General features: G+C 40.6%; 1 protein-coding gene across 2 annotated transcripts in view; it reads right to left on the bottom strand.

The window, feature by feature from the left end:
* Positions 1-23,895, bottom strand: part of SrpRalpha (signal recognition particle receptor alpha) — a 113,372-nt gene that overhangs the window by 53,461 nt on the left and 36,016 nt on the right. For both annotated transcript variants that reach the window (XM_067155735.2, XM_067155736.2), the window contains 3 exons: positions 17,456-17,591; positions 16,511-16,671; positions 10,832-10,976 (listed from right to left, as the gene is read on the bottom strand). In XM_067155735.2, coding sequence (XP_067011836.1) covers positions 10,832-10,976; positions 16,511-16,671; positions 17,456-17,591 — 442 coding nt within the window. The remainder of the gene's footprint in view (positions 1-10,831; positions 10,977-16,510; positions 16,672-17,455; positions 17,592-23,895) is intronic.

Raw genomic sequence — 23,895 nt, 5'->3', positions numbered from 1 at the left:
GTAAGGTTGTGATTGGTGAGTCTACGTGGCGATAGGGAACACGTGCACGCTGATTGGTTGCCTCCAAGGCCAGTAATTCCTATATATAGTGAGCGAGGCAGTGTTCGAATTAATTCTGTATCCTGAATTCTGTCGGTCTCGGTTTATCTGTCTGCGAGCAGCCTATCTGGTTGACGTCCCCCGGCTTCGGGGATGGCACTCTGCTCGGGTAAGCACTCGAGAATTCCGTTCCTGCTAAAATTTCCATAATGTTCCGATTTGCTTTTCATACAGGAGTCTGCCCTAACCTCGCCTAGATTCACCAAATTAGTTACTTATGGCGCCTTAGTTTTTCAGCTGGACTTACCTGTTCGTTTCCGATACATTCCCGTTTTGTTTCACTAAAATATATATATTGTAGTTTAATAGTATTTCCCTTGGGGTTTGCCTCTGATAGTCCTGTATCACTTTAGGTACGCTAGATTTTGGATAACCTGTAAATTGCATTGTACTACTGCACTGGTAAAAATGTTACCTCTACTACAGTGGTAACATTTCTCATATCCCCCATTAAGAAACTTAACACTCCTCACACCGAAAGAGCACATTTCTGGATTCCATGGTCAATGACCATCGCTTCTGATTATCCCTACTTGTCAAAATATGACATGGCCTTACATTGGTTTTACAGCCACTAGAATTCTTGTTAATATGACATTCAAACTCTGCCAGTTTTATGGATGACATTTGGATCCTGTGACCTAAAAAAAAAGTTTTATCAAGACTGGGATATCTAATGTAATGGATGTTTCAGAGCCTGACACAAGTGGGACGGTATGATGGATACAAATTATGATGATTCCGCTGATGAAGATGATCTGTCTGCTGGTATATTTTCCAATGAAAATTGTGATCATTTCATGCACAATGTATAATTCTGCAATGTTTATGTTGCAAGGGCCAATTCCAAGGTCGAACTAAGCAGCACTGATGCTGCTTTTTGCATTCTAACACGACAAGATGTTTGAAGAGAAGTCACAAAACTGCTCAAATCAAATGTTACATTAATTATTTGGTGTTAAATATTAAGCAAATTTTGACATTTATCACAAGTTCACTTCTGATTTATTTGTAGTCATCTTGTAATTTCCCCTCCTACTATTTCTGGCAATAAAAGACAATTGGGGGGGGATGGAGAAATTATCCAAGTAAATATAGTACATTATATTGCAGCCAGTAAAATGTATGGGTAAGAAATAGAACAAGATATGGATATAGAGAACATCTAGTGAGAACAGTGAACCAAGACCAGGCCAATTATGAACCATGACTCCAGAGTTCCAGCCCACATCTACCAGCTACTCTGACATGGATAAAAACAATAAATCCAGAGTGATATCAAGACATAAAATTTAAACTGACATACTGAATCCAAGTTTCTGTAAACTTCATCATCCACTCAAATATTAGACCTAGTGGCCTATTATGATCCTATAAAGTATTCTCTTACAACGTTCCTTTAGGGTAATATGTTAGAACGATTTTTCCAGTTTCTCGACAGCCATGTACATATTGCAGTGCTGATTCAATTTTGAGTTCCTTCAATATCGGTTCATTCCTTTTCTGACCCCATCTAGTATATCCCTCTGTTCTCATTCATATCATAATCATCATCATCGAACCCTTCCAGCATGCCAAGTAGGGTGGTTGAAAATGAGCACTCTCCAATCAAGAAGCCAAAAAGCCTCCTTATAATTAGAGTATAGGGACCTTTATAAATAAGAGAAGAAAAGGGCCCGAAGCTACATATGTAACAATAACAGAAGCAGCAAGCAAGGGTGACCTGAAACAGCTACCAAAATGACGATATAGGAAGAATATACTAGTAAAGAATACGAGTAAACGTTATTAATAAGTAAAGAACAAATGAAGAGATGGAAAGAACTCTTTCAAGAAATTCTGAATAGGAACAGGTGTACAGGTGAAAATGAAGGACATAATGACTTTGAACAACCTGGACAAGACCTGAGAATTTCCTTTCTTTACTAGTTGCATTACGTTGCACTAACACAGATAGGTCTTACGGCAACAATGGAATAGGATTACAGGTTATAAATTTCATTTTCTGTACCCCATATTGACGGTTAGACTTATACAATAATATAAAAGTTTATTATATCCTCCAATTCAATACATTCTACATCTGCTAAGATGTAGTTTTATTTTATCCAAACATGTTTCGACTCTATTTGAGTCATCCTCAGTGGATAGTTATAATTTTAAGGGCATGCAGTTGTGACCTGGCATTCGGGTGATAGCAGGTTCAAAGCCCACTGTCAGCAGCCCTGAAAAGGGTCTTCTGTGTTTTCCCATTTTCACACCAGAAAAATGCTATTCCATTGACACCATTAGACCTATCCATCAGTGCAACGTAAAGTAACTTGTAAAAAAACAAAAAAAAATTTAAAAGTTCTGGATTTCGCTTATGATGTATACTTACAAACAGAACTGTACAAAAATACAACTAAATTAGAAGACCTTGAGAAAGAAGCAGAAAAATTTGGTTTAATCATTAATAAACCAAAAAATAAAAACAATGACTAAATGTCAGATACAAGACCCTATCCAGCTGGAAAATGAAGCCCTAAAAGATGTCAAGGGTTTACCTATTTAGGAACCATTGTTGCAAAAGGTGGAGGGGCAGAAGAGGATGTAAATAAACATATCCAGAAAGCAAATAGGGCCTATGTTTATCTGTATCCTATCAGGAAGAGGAAGCATTATCAACTCAGTTTTGTTATATGGACCAGAATCATATGAAACCACAAATCAAATCACAATCAGACAACAGATTTTTCAAAGAGGTGTTTCAGAAGTATATCAAATATATACTGCCCAGAGATAATGACAAATGAAGGACTACGGACAGGAATATCGGATGAACAGACAAAAAATCATATAAAGAGGAAGAAAAAAGGAAGTGGTTAGGACACACAATGAGGAAAGCAGATAGTGCCACTGAGAAACAAGTACTGAATTGGACTCCCCAGGGTGCTTGGAGAAGGGAAGGCCTTAATACTTGTGGAGACAGTCCATCGAGGATGGAGATCAATAACACAGAAAGAGTAGGAGAGAGATGAAGAGCATCACAAGCAATAGAGTTAGGTGGCGCAGCTTTATGGATGCCCTGATGATGATTATTATGATGATACTTCTTGTTTATAGGGACCTAACATCTAAGGTCATCGGCCCCTAATGGTACGAGATGGACGACATGACGTGATATGATTAAAATTTTAAAATGTATCCACTGACTGCAGATTAAAACAAATGGCGATGATGAATGATTATGAATTTTGAACAATAAGTGGATCTAATTCGCAATGCCTTATTTTCAAATAAAATTATAGAAAATACAGGTGGCAATTATAATAAGGCATTGCCTGGAAGTACATATATATATATATAATTCAAGTTAGAAATTAAAATAACACATTAAAATATGCAAACACCCACTAAAATAGAGTCAATGAAATAAAAGCACAGTTAACACAAATACACGAGGACAAAGGATATTGTTACACAATATCCCTCATAAAACGGTTGACGAGGTCTGCTGACTGTTCATCGTTTCACAAGATGAGGGAGATTGTACTCGGCAGTGTTAGCCTACAGCGCAGATCGACCAGGTCCACACACTCTGCAAGGATGTGTACCACAGTAAGATGGTCGACGCAAGTACGCACCGGATGGGGTTCTCCTTTCAGTAAGTAGGAGTGCGTTAATATATCGTGGCCAATCCACAGACGACATAATACCAGACTTCCCTCCGAGAAGCCCGAAGGGAAGTCCTCCATACCTTTGTTGTTCCTTTTATCGGCGCTCATTGGACAGTGCGTACTGCAGAGCTTCATAGATAGCATAGAGCTCGGCTGTGTACACACTACAAGTTTCCGGGAGAACAAAAAGAAACCTATTATTGTCGACAACGAACGCACAGCCCACCTTCGTTTCTGTCCTCAAGCCATCCGTGCAAACGACGAGTGAACCTGGATATTGGCCAACAACGGACAGAAAGAGCCTCCGATAAATTGAAGGGTCCGTGCAGTCCTTCGGGCCAGTGTGGAGATCCAGGATTACTTCAGGTCGTCTTATTTATCCACGGAGGTACCCGACTTCGTTGTCTGATAAGGCAGGAAACCGAAGGTACATAAAATAATCTGTGACCGCTATCCAAGCGTATTCCAACCGGCCGCATTACTCAGGGATGAGCATCGTACAACGGATGGTTTCCATTCTGAAATACACAAGGATGGCTTGGGTGAAGTGGCATCTGTTTATGGGTTGTAGTAGAGATGCAACAGAGAGGGCATATAAATCTCTGGTAAGACCCCAACTAGAGTATGGTTCCAGTGTATGGGACCCTCACCAGGATTACCTGATTTAAGAACTGGAAAAAATCCAAAGAAAAGCAGCTTAATTTGTTCTGGGTGATTTCCAAAAAAAGAGTAGCGTTACAAAAATGTTGCAAAGTTTGGGCTGGGAAGAATTGGGAAAGAAAACGAGCTGCTCAACCAAGTGGTATGTAATACCAATATAAATGGTCCGTTATTGGACAATGTAAATTTTCCAGCTAACTCATTCCTGGTGGTCAGCATTTTGCCTCCGTGTGCTAAGTTGGGCTGATCAGTTGGTACTTAGCAACGCCCACCAAGACGCATGCCTAGTGCATTCCATGGAGGCCACTACATAGGCTACTTGGAGCCACCGGCAGTGCCAATGCACTATGAGACACTGTCTCCTTACCAAAAATTGATGCCTGCTTGGCCATCAGATGATATAGATGTTTATTACCATAGGGAACCTGAAATATTTGTCCCAAATGCCTCCACGGTATGCAGTAGTCATGTGTCTTGGTGAGTGTGCTGAGTACCAACTAATGAGCCCAACTTAGCACACGGGGGCGAAACGCTGGCAACCAGGAATGAATTAGGTGGAAAATTTATAATGTCCAATAACGGACCATTTATATTGGTAATATAAATTTACTCATTCGGGACAAATATTTCAGGTTCCCTATAGGAATCAGCATCTATATCATCTGATGGCCAAGCAGGCATCAATTTTTGGTAAGGAGACAAATTATCTCATAGTGCATTGGCACTGCCGGTGGCTCCAAGTACCCTACGCAGGGCCTCCATGGTATGCACTAGCCATGCGTCTAGGTGGGTGTGCTAAGTACCATCTGATAAGCCCAACTTACCACATGGTGGCGAAACGCTGGCAACCAGGAATGAGTTAGCTGGAAAATTTATAATGTCCAATAACGGACCACTTATATTGTTATTATAAATTTACTCATTCGGGACAAATATTTCAGGTTCCCTATGGGAATCAACAGCTATATCATAAGTGGTTTGTTCAGAGCTGTCAGCAGAGAGATGGCGTGGAATGACATTAGTAGACGAATAAGTTTGAATGGCATCTTTAAAAGTAGAAAAGATCACAATATGAAGATAAAGTTGGAATTCAAGAAGACAAACTGGGGCAAATATTCATTTATAGGAAAGGGAGTTAGGGATTGGAATAACTTACCAAGGGAGATGGTCAATAAATTTCCAATTCCTTTGAAATCATTTAAGAAAAGGCTAGGAAAACAACAGATAGAGAATCTGCCACCTGGGCGACTGCCCTAATTGCAGATCAGTATTGATTGATTGAAATTTTCAGCATAGGAGAGATGTATTTGCTGGTGCCTCTGGCGTAAAGGCAGCACACCAGATTCAGCGAGCAGGCTAGCAACGGGGCTTGTAAGAAAAGCTCCCGTCGCCAATCTAACCCCGCTGTGGTGGATGCTGTTCAGTATTGCAAGGACGCTTGGTCTTTCTGATCCATATGCTGCACTGCCGTAGCCTAACCTGGATAATATATGTGCCCTATAAAATCGTAGGAGCACCGTGCGGTCAGACCCCCAACTAGTGCTGCTAAGAAGCTTCAAGATATTTAACTGCTTGGTGCATGTGGCTCCCACGACAATTTGCTATCGAAAAGGAGCCCAAGAAAACAGTGTCAACTACGGGAAGAGCGACATTTCCTAAATACAGCTCAGGATGCGAGTTAAGAGTACGTTGCAGGCAAAAGTGGACAACAGAAGACTATGCAGGTGAAAACCGGAAGCCATGTTCTGAAGTCCACCGTTCCACTCTCATAATAGCTTGCTGTAATTGTCGCTCTGTGACTGCCATATTATGCAAGCTATAATGCAGAGCATAATCGTCCACATATAGCGACGATATTACTGCTGAACCAGCAGTGGCAATCGCAAACAGTCACACTAAGAACTGATCTCTGTCGGATTCCATTTTCCTGAACCTGGTATTGCGAATATGCCCTCCCAACTCGGACACGGAATAGACGGAGGGACAAAAAATTTGCAATAAATACCGGCATGTTACCTTGGAATATCCACTGATACAGGACTGAAAGAACACCATATCGTCATGCGGTGTCATAGGCCTTCTCTAAGTCAAAGAAAACGGCCACCAAATGCTATTTGCGGAGAAATGCATGCTGGATAGAACTTTCCAGGCATACCAGGAGGTCAGTGATCAAGCGAACGGCTCAAAAACCACATTGGTACTCGGACAAAAGTCCTTGTTTCTCCAGACACCACACAAGTCGATTTACCATCCTCTCAAATAGCTTACACAAGCAGTTAGTGAGACAAATAAGTCTACAGTTTCCTGCATTCTTAGGATTTTTGTCAGGCTTCAAGAGAGGAATGACAGTGCCCTCTCGCCACTGAGACAGAAACTCGCCCTTTATCCTGATTCGGTTGAACACTCGAAGGAGATATAGTAAACTATTCTCACTAAGGTGTTTCAACATCTGGTTACAGACAATGTCTGGCCCAGGAGATGTGTCGTTGCAAAGCACCAAGGCGCTGCAGAGTTCCCACTCCGTAACAGGCACGTTATAGTCCTCTGAAGCTTGAGTGGCAAAACTAAGGTGACAACGTTCTGCCTCCCACTTCAGAGTGAGGAAATCACGATGGTAATTCCCGAAGCCAGACACATCCGCAAAATGACTTGCAAGATGGTTACCAACCGAGAGTGGCTCGGTGACGATACTGCCTGCAATGGAAATTTCCGGTACAGAAGATGATCCTTGGATACCCAAAATACATCGAAATTTAGTCCACACTTGAGGTGATGGAGTATATGACGTAATAGACGATGCATATCTCTCCAACAAAGCTTTCTTACTTTGGCGAATAAGAACTCGCGCCTTAGCGCAGAGTTTTAAAAATTTTACAAAGTTGGCCACAGTAGGCTGCCTACGATAATGTTTATGAGTGTGACGGTGTTCTTTGATAGCTGCTGCAATTTCTCAGTTCCACCACGCAACGAGTTTTCGGCGAGGAGTCCCTCAGAAGGAGGGAATGGATTCCTCAGGAGCAGCAAAGATAACTTGTGTTACGTAAGTTATTTCGCCATCTATGGTCTGCCAGGTCTCGTCATTAAAGACAGCGAGGGATGTGAACTTTGGCCAATCAGCATGTTTAAGAATCTATCAAGGAGGAGCCTCAACGGATTTTTGTTTCAACAAAGTAAGAATAATGGGAATATGGTCACTGTCACAGGGATCATTGTGTGTATTCCACCGAAACAGCGGAACCTACGTTCGGCTGCATAGACTTAATTCTATGCGAGAATGTGTGCCGTAACGTACCTGAAATGAGTTGGTTCACCAGTGTTCAAAATACATGAGTCCAGCTCTGTTACTAATGTTTCCAACTCCCTTCCCCTGGGGCAAGATGCTTTACAGCCCCATATGGGGTGATGGGAGTTAAAATCTCCCAATAAGAGGAAGGGAGGTGGAAGTTGATCCATAAGATCAGTGACATCATTTATGTTATTGATGGTTATGAATTTCATGTTTTTGGTCCGTATTGAACTGAGAATAATATATAAGTATTGAAAAGGTGGAAACGTTTACGTTATTATTATTATTACTTATATATTATCATTTATGTTAAGAGACTGGCCTGGTGGAAAATAAACATTACACACTGTTGCTATGACAGGCAGTGGAATGCGAACTGTTACAGCCTCCAGTGGGGTTCTTAGTAATCTCTTCGCTGTAAGTATCAGAACAGACAAAAATGCCAATGCCACCGGAAGCTCGGTCAGCATAATGTCGTTCTGTTGAGTATAGTCGAAAATTTCTCAAGACCGTATGATGACATGGTCTGAAATTTGTTTTCTGAATACAGACTATACTCGCTAATGAGCTGGCACAGCTCAGCAAGAAGTCTATCATAATCGTTCCATTGTAACAGTGCCATAGAGAGAAAGAAAGAGAGAGAGAGAGAGAGAGAGAGAGAGTGAGTGTGTGTTAGAAGTTAGAAGCAGCGAAATGCTACCTACCCGACACTCACAACCCCATCCGAAGATGGAGATAAATGCACTGAATTTCGACGTAGTCCGGGGGCGGGGTTTCTTCCTACAAGGGAAACACGCAGGTTTTCCAAGAGGAAAAACTGCTGGTGCAGACTCAGACCCTCCGGGTGGAGGGAGTGAGACCCCATTCGTAGGATAGGTGGGAGAATGCCTTGCAAGGGCGCTCTTCTTTCCTGCCGTCAATTCTTGTTTAGACGGGCTGAGAGGTGATTTTCCAGATGATGCCGCTTCCGCCGGCATAGGCGCAGCTTTCGCTGACCTTGTGAGGGAAGGCTTGTTGGTGGTTGAAGGCTGGGATGAACCCACCTTGGCGCTCTTTATCTTCGCGGCGTTGCTCATAGGAGCAACTGCCGCATTGGGCACAGTCATTTTCTCGGAAGGTGTTCCAGTTATGACAAACCTGGGAGAGACTGTGCTATCATGCTGAAGTCTAGTGTCTCGGCCGGTGCATTCAAAGAATTAAACTTACGGTGCACTTCCTGGTAGGATTGACTATCCAGGGTCTTAATCTCCTGGATCTTCTTCTCACTCAGGTATACCGGACAGTTCCGATTGAGGAGAATGAAGACCAGGGCAGTTAGCGCATCTATATGAAGTTGTGGACTCTTCCGCGCCATGAGCTTCTCTTCCACACGTACCACACATAGATGGATTCGAACAATGACATACCATTTCTCCAAATCTCTGGCATTGATAGTATCGCATAGCAGGCGGGATGTACGACCACACATCGCAACGATAGGTTGTTATCTTGACTTTCTCCGACAACACTGACAGTTACATAAAATCAGCTTCATGGTCCGTATCGCACTTCAATAGATTCACAATTAAGTATTTATTTATTTTCCACCTAGTCGATACATGTACCACTTTTGACCATTAAAAATTGCCTTAAGCAATCATTGTATCGACTAGGTGGAAAATAAATAAATACTTAATTGTGAACACTGACAGTTTGAAGGAGACTATGACGCACCCGTGGCAACATCTTCCCCGTTGACTTTGCGCGTGATGCGCCGGCTATGTGTCACGCCAGGGTGCTTCATGTCTTCCATCAGTTTATTGTCAGTGTTCAGAACGAGATCACGGTGGAAAATAATGCCACGAACCAGATTGAAGTTTTTGTGTTCTTCTACTTTGACGGGGATTTCCCCAAAGTGGTCGCATTTAAACAACCAATCTGCTTGGAGCGCAGTGCTCATTGCACATTTTTTTTTAAGATCCTCAAGTTCACCATATACACCTTCAATGTGTCGACTGAAAAGAATCAATTTGACCAGCTTGAAATCTTGCCCATCAGTTCTGGTAGCAACCAGGAACCTAGGGAAGCTGGAACCCAGGCTAATATGCTGCGCTTGTTCCCAAGGGGTTGCTCTCCTTAGGGAATCAAATGTTAAAGGCTTGGGTAACGAACTACCCGAGGAGGCAGGCGGAAGTGGTTTCGATGCCATGCCCGAAATCATCCTCCCCGAACGCTACCCACTCCGATCAGGGGTCTCTGTAGCCGAACCAAGCAGCCAAGGTAAGGTTTTGCCTGGGGTCCGAAGTTGGATGATACCTAATTCGGAATGACTGAAGCAATGAGCACTAGGTCACCCTTCCTCCAATCACCCGCAACAGCATGCACCCCATAGCGTGCACAGAGCACTAAATGTAAAAAAACAATTAATAATAATATGTCCTGGCATTTGGCTATGCGGGGACCTGTATTGTCAGGCGGATGCTACTGCAAGGGTACATGACAATCCCACCCGCCGATCGCAAGGTTGTCACTGTGCAGGCTTTCAAGCGTAAACAGGCACGTAGGAGGCCCATCTCCGAGCAGAACGTGCATAGAGAATTTTGAATCTGTTTACAACTAACCCTCAAAAAACAATAAAAAATAAAGAGGGGACCATGGCCACATGACATTTCAGTCGCCTTCTATGACAGGCAGGGAGTACCTGTGAATGTATTCAGCCCCTGTCATCCGCAGGGGGTCCAACACATTTTACCAAACCACAATCCATGTCCGCGCCTAGGTCGCCCCTTTTAGTCGCCTCTTACGACAGGCAGGGGATACCGCGGGTGTATTCTACATGTGCGCCCCCCACCCCCAGGGGGTTATGGATGACCTTGTTCCAGTGGGAACTAAATAAAGTAGGTAATGCTTCTCTTGCCACCACTGCTTCTTAATGATATTCATGGAAATAAAATAGAGGGGAAATTTTCTTAAATTTATTATTACAAGCCAAGTGGACCTATACAGGTATTAAAAAGCAAAGAAACATTGATATTTTTTGAGAAAAAAAAAAGGCAGTGTAATTTAAAATTTTTGCAAAAGAAGCCTTTCTACTGAAATGTATAGATAGCACATTTTATGTACCTCCAATGTTATGGTAATCACTCACCTTCCCCTCAAGCCTTACAGCCACAGATTCGCACAGCTTGTGAGCAATGTCTGCAGCGACATTCTTGGCAATAAGGTGATCCTTGAGTTTATCCAAGACAGGCTGCATGTCCTCTTGAGATAAGTTCTTACTGCCCACCAAACCCCTGTGTACATAAAAAAAAAAAATTAAAAAAAAATTAAAAATCATTAAATAATGACGACTTGAGTACAAGTGTCTTTTCTCCCATAAATTCAGAAGTTACTCGTTCTTTAGAGTTGAAGACACCTTTGGTCAATTGATCCAGCATTTCACTGGAATACAGTAAAACTTTGTTAATTCAACGTCGCTGGGATGCAAAAGGACTTCAAATTACGTGATTTTCAATTAACCGCCGACACATAATTAAGAAATGCCAACCCCTGCAGTGTTGCAATATATTCTAAGACCCATTACTGCATGCAATTAACCTTGATTCACAGTTTAAACCTCTCAAATGACATGGAAATTTTTTTTTTTTTCAAAATGTATCCAACAGTATTCAAATAATGCACTTGGATAACTCACAGGCACACATAAACTCACGCAATGAAATCAAAAGAAAGAAAACACGATTCAATGACGAGGAGAAATCTATACTGGCTCCCCTGTGCAAGTGCTTTATTCACTGGATTACTGTACTGTATGCATTTTAGATGCCTTGTGCTTGCCCTTAAAACATCGCGACTTATCAAACTTTCCTATGATGAGGGAAGAATGTCTCTGGTTTTCGCCCACATTACAACAGTACAGTGACTATACTTGTACGATTTCCCGCCATGACACTTCTAAGACCGATTAATGTGTGCAATTACCTTGATTCTCAGTTTAAAGGCCCCAGGGGCCCTTAGCTGAGTCCTGGCATTATTTCCACTTACCTGTGCCAGCTCCTCATTTTCATCTATCCTATCTGACCTCCCTTGGTCAACTCTTGTTCTTTTTCGACCCCGACGGTATTACGTATGGCCGATGTCTTCATTTTTCAAAGTGTTGGATCCTTTCCGTTTTTTCTCTCTGATCAGTGTTATATAGAGGATTGTTGCCTAGTTGTACTTCCTCTTAAACAATAATCACCACCACCACCATCTCTCAGTTTAAACTTTTCAAATGCCATGAAAAACACTATTTCAGAAATGTATCCAACAAGGTGCATTTACATTATTCAAATAATGCACTTGGATAAAACAGTGACAAACATAACCTCACGCAACGAAAGGAAGAAAAACACGATTCAAAGAGGAAAAATTATGCTGGCTCTTCTGTGCAAATGCTTTATCTTTTGGATTACTGTACTGTTTGCATTTTTAGATGCCTTGTACTTGCATGGAAAGTGCCCGACGCCCTTAAAACATCGTGCCTTTTCGAACCTACCTATGACGGGGGAAGGAAGTCTTTCACTCCCGTGTGCACTGCATAACAACACAGTACAGTTTGAGACCACGTTGTGTATTACACAAGAGGTACACAACGTGCTCTCAAACCATATACAACTTCAAGACCACAATAGCAATAATTTCTACACTATTACACAACTACAAAAGAGAAGGAACCTCCACTCTGGTTTATTGTAACACATCATCTTAATAAGGCAAAGAACACTACGACTCATCCTTTAATGTAAACAACTGGATTTTATATTCGACAAGCTGTAATTTCTGCACTACCTTCCAAGCCTTCTACACTACGCCTATATTTTATCTTTTAGAGATGCAAAATGTTCTTATCCTTTGTGTACATGTGGCAAAATATTTTTAAAATGTGATATTGGTATTTTAAATGTAACTCGTATCACAATTCAAGCTACTGAGTTTTTTAACATAATGCACAGTTGTGGACAACTGGACTTATTAAAACACTTAAACTTAAGAATTAAGGAATAATGCAAGAAACTCCAACATTCACCAGCATGAAAGTGTTTTATGCACATGTTATTATTTTATGAATACTCATATGTTTTAAATTTTAGTCAAATTGAAGAACTAAGAAAACAGTGCAAGTCATAAACATGTACTTTCACAAACATGAAAGTGTTCTGTGCTTATGTTGCTTTATCTCATGTATACTTATTAGTTAGTTTTAAGTTTAAGAATATTCACTTTTCTCAGATGCGTAATTTGACGAATGCCCTACTCATGTTACCATCAGAAGACATTCCTTTCTAAATAGGGTAATGTTTACACTTGAACGATGTATTATACGTATAAGTATGTCCAGCTGAAGATGACCCGTTAGGATAGAAACCGGTCCTGTATTATTAATAATAATAAATAAGTATTGATTAGGTGGAGTTCTTATCCTCTTTGCATTTGTGTGAATTATCAATACGGATATGAAGCTTATAAATTACCATTCCAATTTTACCCCCAACAGAAGGTTATCGTGATTTTGTTAATCGCAAGGGCTGGCCGTCTTATAACACGATTGCATTTGCTGATCATTTATACAGGTAAATATATTTACCAGCTTATTAAATTTGTTATTTCGACAGAACTTTGATGATTATTTTGTCAGAACATGGAGTGTCAGCGCAGTCATTTTCAATACGATCTCAGTACGATCCGCGTTTATACGGAACTCAATTCGAACCGAGTACGATACGATCCCAGATTTTACCTATCGACCTTGAGACTCAATCCGAACTGAGTTCCCGTTTACATGGCGTTTTCAATATGGGAAGTGTACTCAGATCGATCTGAATCCTGCATGTAAACGTACTGTATGTACAAGATGTATTACGAACCCACAACAACTTACGGAGCAGAAACTTGGACAATGACGAGTTGAATCTAGGCAGCCGAAATGAAGTTCTTGAGGAGTATGATACAGAAGAGACAAAATAAGGAATGAGAAAATCCGGGAAGAAATTGGAGTGGAAAAACTGAATGACAGAATAGAGAAGAACCGACTAAGATGGTTTGGACACACAAAGCAAGTGAGTGATGAAAGAATGGCAAAAAAGGTGATGGAAATGCAAATGCAAGGAAGGAGAGGCCGTGGACGACCACGATTGAGATGGAAGGACACAATCCAACGCAGTATTAGAGAAAGAAACCTGGAACGGGACAGTGTTGGAGGAGGAGCAGTGGTGGAAATACTGAAGAAAGTGGAGAGGAACCATATTTGCCCCTACCCAGCTACAGCTGGATAAAGGGAAATGATGATGACATTTTAAAATGTCAAACTCCGTGCGTGGATTAATGGTAGAGTCTTCTTGGCCTCTGGACCCAAAAATCATGGGTTCAAATCTGGCATAAAACATGCACTCTAGACGTCTATTATAAAACTTGGGAAAAAAAAGTGGGTCCATTATGCAGACTATGAAATATCATCATGCTAGTTGAAATATTTCAGCCTACAGTCGAGCCTTTGGCTGTCAGGCCCTGACGTTTCTCAGACAGTGTTGCCGATTTTGAACCATACGATATGAACAAACACACAGATTTTGAACCATACGATATGAACACACACACGCCTAAAATATTTCACGTATACGTAGATCAGATTCTGTGTTAATGCGACGGAAATGTGCGAAAATTACCTCTAATATATTGAAAACCAACACTAGTGTAATCATAATAATAAAACGTTCCAATTGAAATTAACTGCACTCCAAAACAGCGTAAATATAACAAAACATTCCAGTCGAAGTTATGCACATTCCAAGAACAGCGTAAAGACAATAACAAAACACTGCAGTCAAAATTAGGCACGGTCAGAGAGTAGAATAACCATAACTCAAAAACAGTAGGCTATAGACGTAATATAAAATAACAACATTAAAACCGAACTGTGTGAATAGTATCACCGTAATTTTAATAAGTCAGAATAAAAAACCCTGAAAATAGTATCAACGTGGCAATAAAAATGTCGCTGTTACAATAAAACTTCAACATGCTCACAGAAATAATAAAATATTCTAATGAAATGAAACAAATTATGTACTCACAGGGACTAACCCAAAGGGAATACGCCACACTCTCCAAAAATATTGGTGTCTTCTTCCTTGTCACTGTCACTGGAGTCACTGCTATCATCCTCATCCAGGGAAATAAGTTCTTCCACTCGACATTCAACAATTCCATCAGCTTCCTTTGCCTTATGTAGATCTTTCCAGGTGTGACTCACAACACTTTTCCACTTATCCGCTGTAACAAGTTTGACTGACTCGTGCACTAAGCGTTCAACATCAGTCAGACGGAAAGATCTGTTATTTTCGGCAACATATCCTTTAACTTGTGCCCAAATTAACTCGATTGGATTAAAGTGGCAGTGGTAAGGAGGAAGCCTAATTACCCTATGACCCTGAGCCGTAGCGATGGAGTCCACTTCGTAGGTGCAAAATGTAGGCTTATGGAGTTTTACACTTTGTAGCAGCTCTGCCTTTGTCATTTCTGCAGATATCCCCAGTACATTATTTCCCACCAACCACTGAAGAATGATATCTTTTCTGTCTTTCATTGTCGGTGCTTTGTTTAGTTGCACAGAGTGATAGGGGGCATAGTCCACAACAATTACGGAATTGGGACTTATGTTTGGTAGCGAAGAATTTTTAAACCACGTTGTGAAAGTTATCCCATTCATTTCTTCGTGATAATCACGAGTGCTCTTTGATCTGAAAAGAAGCATACACAAATCCATTAATGCCACCCGCATGAAGCAAAATAAGCCTACTTCCCTTCCCAATAGGTGCTTTGAAAATCCCTGCTACAGTTTCATCTGTCCAGGCCACCGTTTTAGAATGTCCAGCATTTACCCACTTTTCATCTAACCACACCACTCTATCAGGACTACTCTTCAGAATTTCACTCAAAAATCTACCTCGCCATGCTACAATTTCACTTCTCTCCATCGCAGCTTTTCTCTCTGAAAATTTCTTCCAATGAAAGCCAAGTTCTCTCAGTATTTTACTTAAACTGGTCTTTCCTCCACTGAATAAGCGAGATTCTTTCAAAGAGTCAAGTAATTTATCACGCGCGGGAAATTCCCTCCTCTTGTAATAACTATAAATATGTTGCCTTATCGCATCCTTTTGAAATGCATCTAGTGATGTCTTGGGACAATGTCTCGGTCTTCGTTTTTCAGGAGTACGCAGAACTTCAGAGGGTGTATTAAGATCCACTGAACACTTTTCTTTCGTAACACTTTTCACAGTTGTCCTACCTACTTTTAAAGCATCACAAACTCGATCCACCACTTTTCTAACAGGAAGAAGAGGCCCACCGTTATCACGCTCTTTCTCAAAATATTCACGTAGCCAACATATAAATTCACGGCTTTGGCTCTTATAACAACTGATTTTTTTCTTACTCGTTTTCGATGATCCACTGGCCATATCACAATAACGAAAACAAACGGCTTACACACACAGTGAATGCATACACTTCATGCAGGCTAGCGAGCAACTGAGGCCACGTGTTTCTCTTTAAAGAAGTGGCATCACCACACTCAGTACAAGAGAGTCATGGCGAACTTAGAATAGCAGGGTTGTGTCATCTAAGGTTCAATATTTTGAGATTTATACCACAAAATTCTCATTCATAATATCTAGCAACATAAGACTAGCATACTTGAGCTGGAAACGAATCAACAAACTTGGGCTAAGAAGGCCAGTATTCCTCTACCAAAGTCATTCAGCCCTAGCAGGTTCAAGTAAATACCGACCTGAAGAGCGAGAAGACTCCACGGCTTTTAGAAGGAGCAGCTTTCTGTTTTTGAACTGTAGGGGCAACATTTTCTTCTGGCTCCTCCTCAGAATCGTATGCATCTTCGGAATCGCTGTCTACTTCCAGGTCTCGAATACCTCCAGTCATGCTGCCCACCATCTGCAAGATAAATATAATCAGCTGCATTGTACAGTAAAAAAAGTAACTGGTCTCATACAAGTTAGTAATGGTATATCGCTATATTGAAACTTTGTTTGCAAGAGATCTCTGAAGGAACAAACTATGCTCTGAACATTGTAACTTCTGTATTTATTGTTTTGGCACTGTCTAGTGACTGTGTCCAGAAATACGGTTATCCAATCAATTTAAAATGATAGAGTGTACTTTTGAACCTGGTTGCCAACTCTCTTGTTTACATTTATCACATGGTTATGCTGCGTTACTCGGCATGTACCATTAGAATCCATAGCGTTTTCTTCGTTAATTTGTGTTTTCCATATAGTAATTTCTAATGTTACCAATGATGCTTTCATGGCCAGTACTTATAGACATGATATAGGGTTTTTGGGCTTATACCGTGTCAAGAAAATAAGGTGAAATTCTTTACATTTCGCAGAGAACTTGCGTCTTCAGAAGAAAATCTCAACTGTTCATGAGGAAGACTTCAATAAGAATGAAGTTTGAATTTAGACGTTAATAATGGAAGTGGTATGTTCATTCGTCACAGTCGTATTGCATCAGTTCCTGCAGCAGAAGAGCGTTGGCAACATAGGTAAGGTGATGGGCACATGGCCAGTGAATTGTTAAAAGTTAAGCCATTCACAGCATATAATTAGAAACCAATTGGTTAGTGGAATGCCTCTATCTGACTCATTCTGAATGGTTAGTTGCATATACATGAACACTTGCACGTCATAAAAATCCTGTTACAAAGAATACTTGCTCTTGTATCAGGAAGGATTTCAGAAGTTTCTTGTGGTTTGTCCCGTGTGTAGTCCAGAGTGGTAAATTCTTTATTGCTGCCTTCCAATTCCCATTTTCGAGGTTTCTTTCCTTCCTTTGCTGGCTTGGGGCTCTTTCTGTAACAAAAATAACAACACAGTATTATAATGCAAACACTGGTCCAAAAACTGGGTAAGAAAGCTCAATGGCAACGTTCACAGACCGATAAAAAAATAACATGCTCGTAACTAATTATTAATATGTGTTCTGTCTTATGATCGGTTTCTTGTTCAGCACTAGAATTTTACCAGTTTGTTCTATTCATAGCTTCTTGTTTCAGCTGATGATTTGAAAAATTACTATAAACATAACGTTTGGATTCTCCCCGCCTATATCTAATAAAATCTATAAGTCAAAGCTATGGTGAAGAGGTCTTCAAAAAAATTTTCACTGATGCCTAACACATAAATTATAGTTTCATTAATCACAGTTACTTATGACATATGTACAGGTAACTGATGAACAGCAGGAATTTACCACATAAGCACATCAGACTCCTGCAGAGCGGCCTAGCCCATGAGCTGCTTCGGCAGTAGACTGCAATGGGCTTTGAAAGGCTCGAACATACGAAGCCCGTGACGTCATCGCACGGTCCGGTCTGGGCAGCGCTCTGTGATTCGTACACGGTGAGCCAAGGACAGTGCTGTGGTAGTTCTATGGGCTGACTGCTTCAATGCGTACAGTGTACTGGGTGTCAGCGGAGTGCGTTGCATTACAGTCGACTGGAGCCGATCAAATTTGCTGTGGTTTTCAGTTTGACTTCTCCATCTATCCTGTTATCGGAAACGAAAGTGGACTGTAGTTCCAAAAGAAAAGAAACCGTGGCAAAAAATTGTGAAGTAAAAAAGAAAAAGAAGAAACAAACTAAAATCCGCACAATAAATACAAGACTTCTGAACCGGATCCTAAACTTAAAAGTCGCATTTGGTTGGTATTCAAGCCTGTTGTTGACGGTGATGGGAAAGATGTTAGTTTTGAGTGCTGTACCATCTGCGGTGAACTTTATGTACACACTAGCAGTTACCCGCGGCTTCTCGCGTGGATTTCGTAATTTGATGAAAGTAATTGTTCCTCGGTACTGTACTAAGATATTGTCTGAAAATCCCCAAAGTATAAAACCTCACTGAAAAACTGAGTTTCATTTACCCCAGAAACTCTTTGTAAACCACGTTTGTGGTATTGCCTTTTGGGGCTAAGATGACCATGCGACATAGAACTGTACACGTGAGAATTAAAAAAGTTGCTTTATTTTTAAAGGAGATTCCAAATACATATTTCCACATCTGTAACATCTTCAGGTTTTGAGATATAAGTATCCGTATAAAAAGAATTCAACCCCTTTATCAGCCCTTCCTCCAACCCCACCTATGTGGATTTTCCAAAAACAAAAGAAAAAGACATGTTTCTTTATTTTTAAAGGACATTCCAAGTACCAAGTTCCATGTCTGTAACATGTAAAGTTTTTGACATACACTGTAGATATACAGGTACACATTTTAAAAATTCACCTGCTTTTTCAATTCTTTTCAGTCCCTTAAGTAGTTTTCTGAAAACAAAAAACACTAGTTTATTGATAAAGGAGCTGCCAAATAGCAATTATCGCAGCTGTAACATTTTCAGTTTGAGATATTTGTATCCTCATGAAAAGAATTCAACACCTATTTCAACCTTCCCCCTCCCCCCTCTGAAGTTAATTTACCCCCCAAAAATTAGTGTTTATTTTTAAAGGCGATTGCAAATACCCACGTTCACGTCTGCAACGTCTGTAGGATTTTTAGATATAAGTATCCTCATACAAATAATTCAACTAATATTTCAGTCCTTTCATCCCCCCTTACGTGAATTTTCCAAAACCAAAAGAATACGTATTTCTTTCTTTTTAAAGGATACTCTAAATACCAATTTTTATGTCTGTAAAAACTTCACTTTTTGAGACATCAGTACCCTAATAAAATTAATTCAAGCCCCTCTTCAGTCCCTTTTACCCCCATGTTAAGTGGTTTTTCGAAAAACAAAATAATACACGTTTTTTATTTTTAAAATATTAAAAATATAAATGTTCATACCTGTAACATGTTAAGTGTTTGAGATATACTGTACATATTCTCATCTTCAAAATTCACGCCAACCCACATTTCAGTCCTTTTTAACCCCCCACCTTAAGTGTTTTTTCCGAAAACAAAATAATTCATGTCTCTTTATTTTTAAAAGAGATTATAATAATAGATTTATTAAATACACTGTGTACTTTTAACAAAGAATGGTTATAAGGTCCCTTAAAAGTTATCATTGTTGCATAAAAATTCAGGGCATTTTATCCTCTCCTTACAATCAATCAAGTGGTACTGAAGGCAATACAAGCCACAGAGCGTACAGCAACACTGGGTTGAGGCATGATGGTAACCTCGTTGGTGACAAATTCTGTGGTGAAAGCCATGCGCTGCAGTCCGCGTGAAGACATGTCGGAGTTCAAAGTTAGACTCTTTCCATACATCTGTGTTCATTGCAGGAGTTTCATAGAAGTCTGGATCTATTGCTGCAAGCTCTTGCTGTCTTTGTTCGATGCGGACCTCATACGCTGGGGTGGATTCTAGATTATTACTTATTATCTCCCTTATGAAAAAGTCCGTGTCTACCAGTTTGTACACTAACCGTGTCCGAACTGTTCTGTGTAGCCGTAATGCTCTTTTCAAGTAGGTGGCTTTCACAGCTTCCAGTCTCCCCAGGTTGGCCATAGTGAGATGCGTCCAGATTTTGCTGATGGCATAGCAGGCTATTGGAGCTATCTGAATGGTTTTTATTTTTGCTAGTTGTTTTATGTTGCACCGACACAGATGGGTCTTACGGTGACAATGGGACAGGAAGGGGCTAGGAGTGGGAAGGAAGCGGCCGTGGCTTTAATTAAGGTACAGCCACAGCATTTGCCTGGTGTGAAAATAGGAAACCACTATCTTAATGTTAAAGAGAATGAGGGCGGTTCTTACTGATAGTTTCTCAATGCTCTTTATTTCAAATATGGATTTGATCGCTGCAGTGCATCGTTCCTCTATGTGTTTAGTAAACGTCTTCCCAGTTACTTGCAAGGTTAAGCCTAAATAACGATACGAGTTTACCAGCTCTAGTTTGTTATTGCCGCACTCAAAGACATCTTCTGTAGAGATATTTCCTCCTCGCCTAAATTTCATAGCTTTTGTTTTGCTAGTATTTATCTCTAGATCATTTCTCAGAGACCATTCGTTTAACTTATTGAGTCCTTGCTCCAGGGATTTTCTGTTTTTTTAATAACAATATCATGTCATCAGCGTACAGGAACACTGCAATATCCTCCGAGGCCACCTCACTGATGACATCGTGAGTCAACAGATTAAAAAGCATTGGGCTGAGAGGGTCCCCTAGGAGTACGCCATTAGTCTGGGTTATAAGCCCAGACCGGCCTACTTTATCACTAACTGTAAGCCAGTTAGAACTTAGTATATCTTCCAATAAGTGCAATAGTGGATTCCCTTGTCCTAAGATAAAAGATAGTTTCCTAAATAGAATGGTTCTGTTAACTCCAACGAACGCTTTAGTATAATCCACGAAGATAGCGTAAACGAAGCCTCCAGTTATGCTTGTAGCATCCCATATGATACTAAGTACCCTCTCAATTGCTTGGATTGTTGATCTACTGGCAGTAAATCCATATTGTTCTTCTGGTATATACATCATGGCTTGTGGTAGGATGCGATCTAATATTAACTTGGTAAATACTTTAAAAGGAGCACATTCGAGGGCAATCCCACGATAAGAATCGTGTGATTCCTTTGGCCCTTTTCCTTTATATAGCACCTGGATAGTAGATTCCCTCCACCTCCTAGGGATTTTCCTCTGTACAATGCATTCATTGAATATTGCTGTCCATATAACTACAGTTAGAGAAACTGATTCTTTTAGAAGCTCATTTGTGAGGTTGTCTGGACCTGGCGCTTTTCCTTGTTTACATCTTTGAAATGCGTTCCATATTTCTTCCACTGTGATTGGCACGATTGGATCCTGCTGTGTGGCTCGAGTCTGTATGTCAGCCATTTTGGGTCCTTTGATATATACTTGAAAAATGCTCCTCCCATATTTTCATCGGTATAGTGGGATTCACTTTCGTTCTGTAGGGTTCAAGTATTCTATACGGTTTTGATTCTGCGACTGCTAATGTCTCCAGCTCTTGCTTTACAATGAAGTCTTGTCGCTTCTTTCTGATTAATTTATTGTATTTACTCCTTTCTTCTGAATATTCTTTCAGTGTTATTTCTGTTTTGTGTTCTCTCCATCTGTGGAGTTTCTCCAAGGTTACTTTCCTTTGGGTGTAACAATCCTCGTCAAACCAGGGCTTGCTTATTCTTTTCGGGGGCATCTTTCCCGCTGAGTTAAGTAAGGTATTTTCTAGTGCGTCTAAGGCCTTATTGATATTCCCTCTAGATAGACATGAGGTTATTGCGTTTTTATCTAGTGACTGTTCCAGTAATGCTATGTTGATGTGCCGTGGGGCCCATTGTTGCTTAATGTCAATGATTTCCAAGTCATCTATTTTGAAACTAGTATGTATTGAAATGTGCTTTCTGATCGGTAACCAAATGTGTTTCTGTTGTAGTATGTGAAATTCGTTACCTCTGAAGAATATTAAGTCTATGACACTCGAGCCATTGTAACCTATGTACGTTGGGAGTTGTTCTTGGTTGAACAGGGAAAATCCTTCTTCTTCAAGGGCTTCGAAAACAGTTAGAGCCTTACGGTCGGGTTTGTCCAGATGGCAATTAAAGTCCCCTGTTAGTAGTATTGGCATATTATTACTCACTTTCTCTAAAGCATGCAAAATAGTTTCTATGACAACTTCTGCAGAAACATTGGGTCTTATGTACATTCTGATTACAGCAAAGAATTCTGTGTATTCACTAACTATTTCACCCATAGACGGCTTGTAGAAACAGGATACTCCTCCTGATGGTCTGCCTTGATGTCCTATCGTTGCCAGTGAGTGAACCGAATAGTATCCCTTGATGCTGACTGGTTCCAGGAGGAAAGTTTCAGTTAGGATTATTAAATCTTGAACTAATATGGATATCTCAGGAGTGCGCATAAGTGACTTGAGGTCTTTGACGTTCCATAGGAGGCATGAAAATTCACTGCTGTCGGATACGAAAGGAGTGAAATGTCACATCTTCTGGCCAAAAATCAGGGCTGAATATTCTCTCCTTAAACTTGATGGGAACTCCAACCTTAAAGGCTTTGTTTGATCCTTGGGTGGTCAACATGGAACATTCGGTGACTTTATCAATACCATTCTCCTTCAGATATTGAGTGATGTCAAACGCAGTTGTTTCGCTGCTAAGGTGACCCACATATATCCATACATTTCTTTCTGCTGCTTTCAGTACTCCAACTGTTGCAGTACCTCTTTGAGCGTCTGGTGGTCTTCTGCGTCTTGACTGCACCTGATGGTCTGGATATTGATTGTATTGTCCACGTGTGCGTCCAATGACTTTGCTCCATGGGGCTTCCTCTTTACCGGGTTGTACAACTACCTCATCTACATCCGCCTCTCTACGCCGACTGGCGCAGTAACTCTTTGAAAGTCTGGTGAATTTCCAATTTTTGATTGCAATTCTTGTTCTGGATATTGACTGTTTTGTCTACGCTTAAGTCTCATAGCTGTGGGCTGCTGGGCGTCCCTTTCAACGAATCGGTCACCTGTATCTTCTGTTTCTGTCACCAAAGTTTGTGGTGCGATTATGACAGCATTTGAGGTTATCCTGGATTGCTGATCGTTTAAGGAACTCCTACGTGTAGACACAGCTGGCGACTCTGTCAATATTCTTCTCGGCTTCTGCTTATGATTTTCCTGTATTCTCGGGGCGTCCAATTTCTTGTAATTTGCAACATCTGTTTGTCCTTGAGGGCGAGTGATTTTGTCCATTTCTAACGCTATTATTTCTTGAACTTTTCCTGTAAGTAAAGTCTCCATATATTGCTGCATATGATCTATAGAAGATTGCATAGATTCCATGGATCTTACAAGTTTATGAATAAATACCTCTTGATCCTCCATTTGTCTCATTTTTGGCTTACACTTGTTACATATGCGAGTTTACAATTAGCCCTTTTAAGTGTGTCAAATTTGCCTTGAGTCAAGCCCACACACTTCCTGTGATCCCATTTCTCACACGCTTCGCATTCCACCGAGTCCTCATCGTCTTCAAAACTACGCCTACATATTCTGCAAGGCTCCACTAGATCACTCTGTACCTCAACGTCAGGCATTTTCAGCGTTCGATGAATCTAGTTGACCGTGACTTCCGTGACAATGGCGACTGTCTTTTAGTGACTCTTTTGTTCTAACCTGTATCGGTT

This window comes from Anabrus simplex, chromosome 11, assembly GCF_040414725.1.
Source record: "Anabrus simplex isolate iqAnaSimp1 chromosome 11, ASM4041472v1, whole genome shotgun sequence".
Classification (NCBI taxonomy): domain Eukaryota; kingdom Metazoa; phylum Arthropoda; class Insecta; order Orthoptera; family Tettigoniidae; genus Anabrus; species Anabrus simplex.
This window is presented reverse-complemented; position numbering and strand designations above follow the sequence as displayed.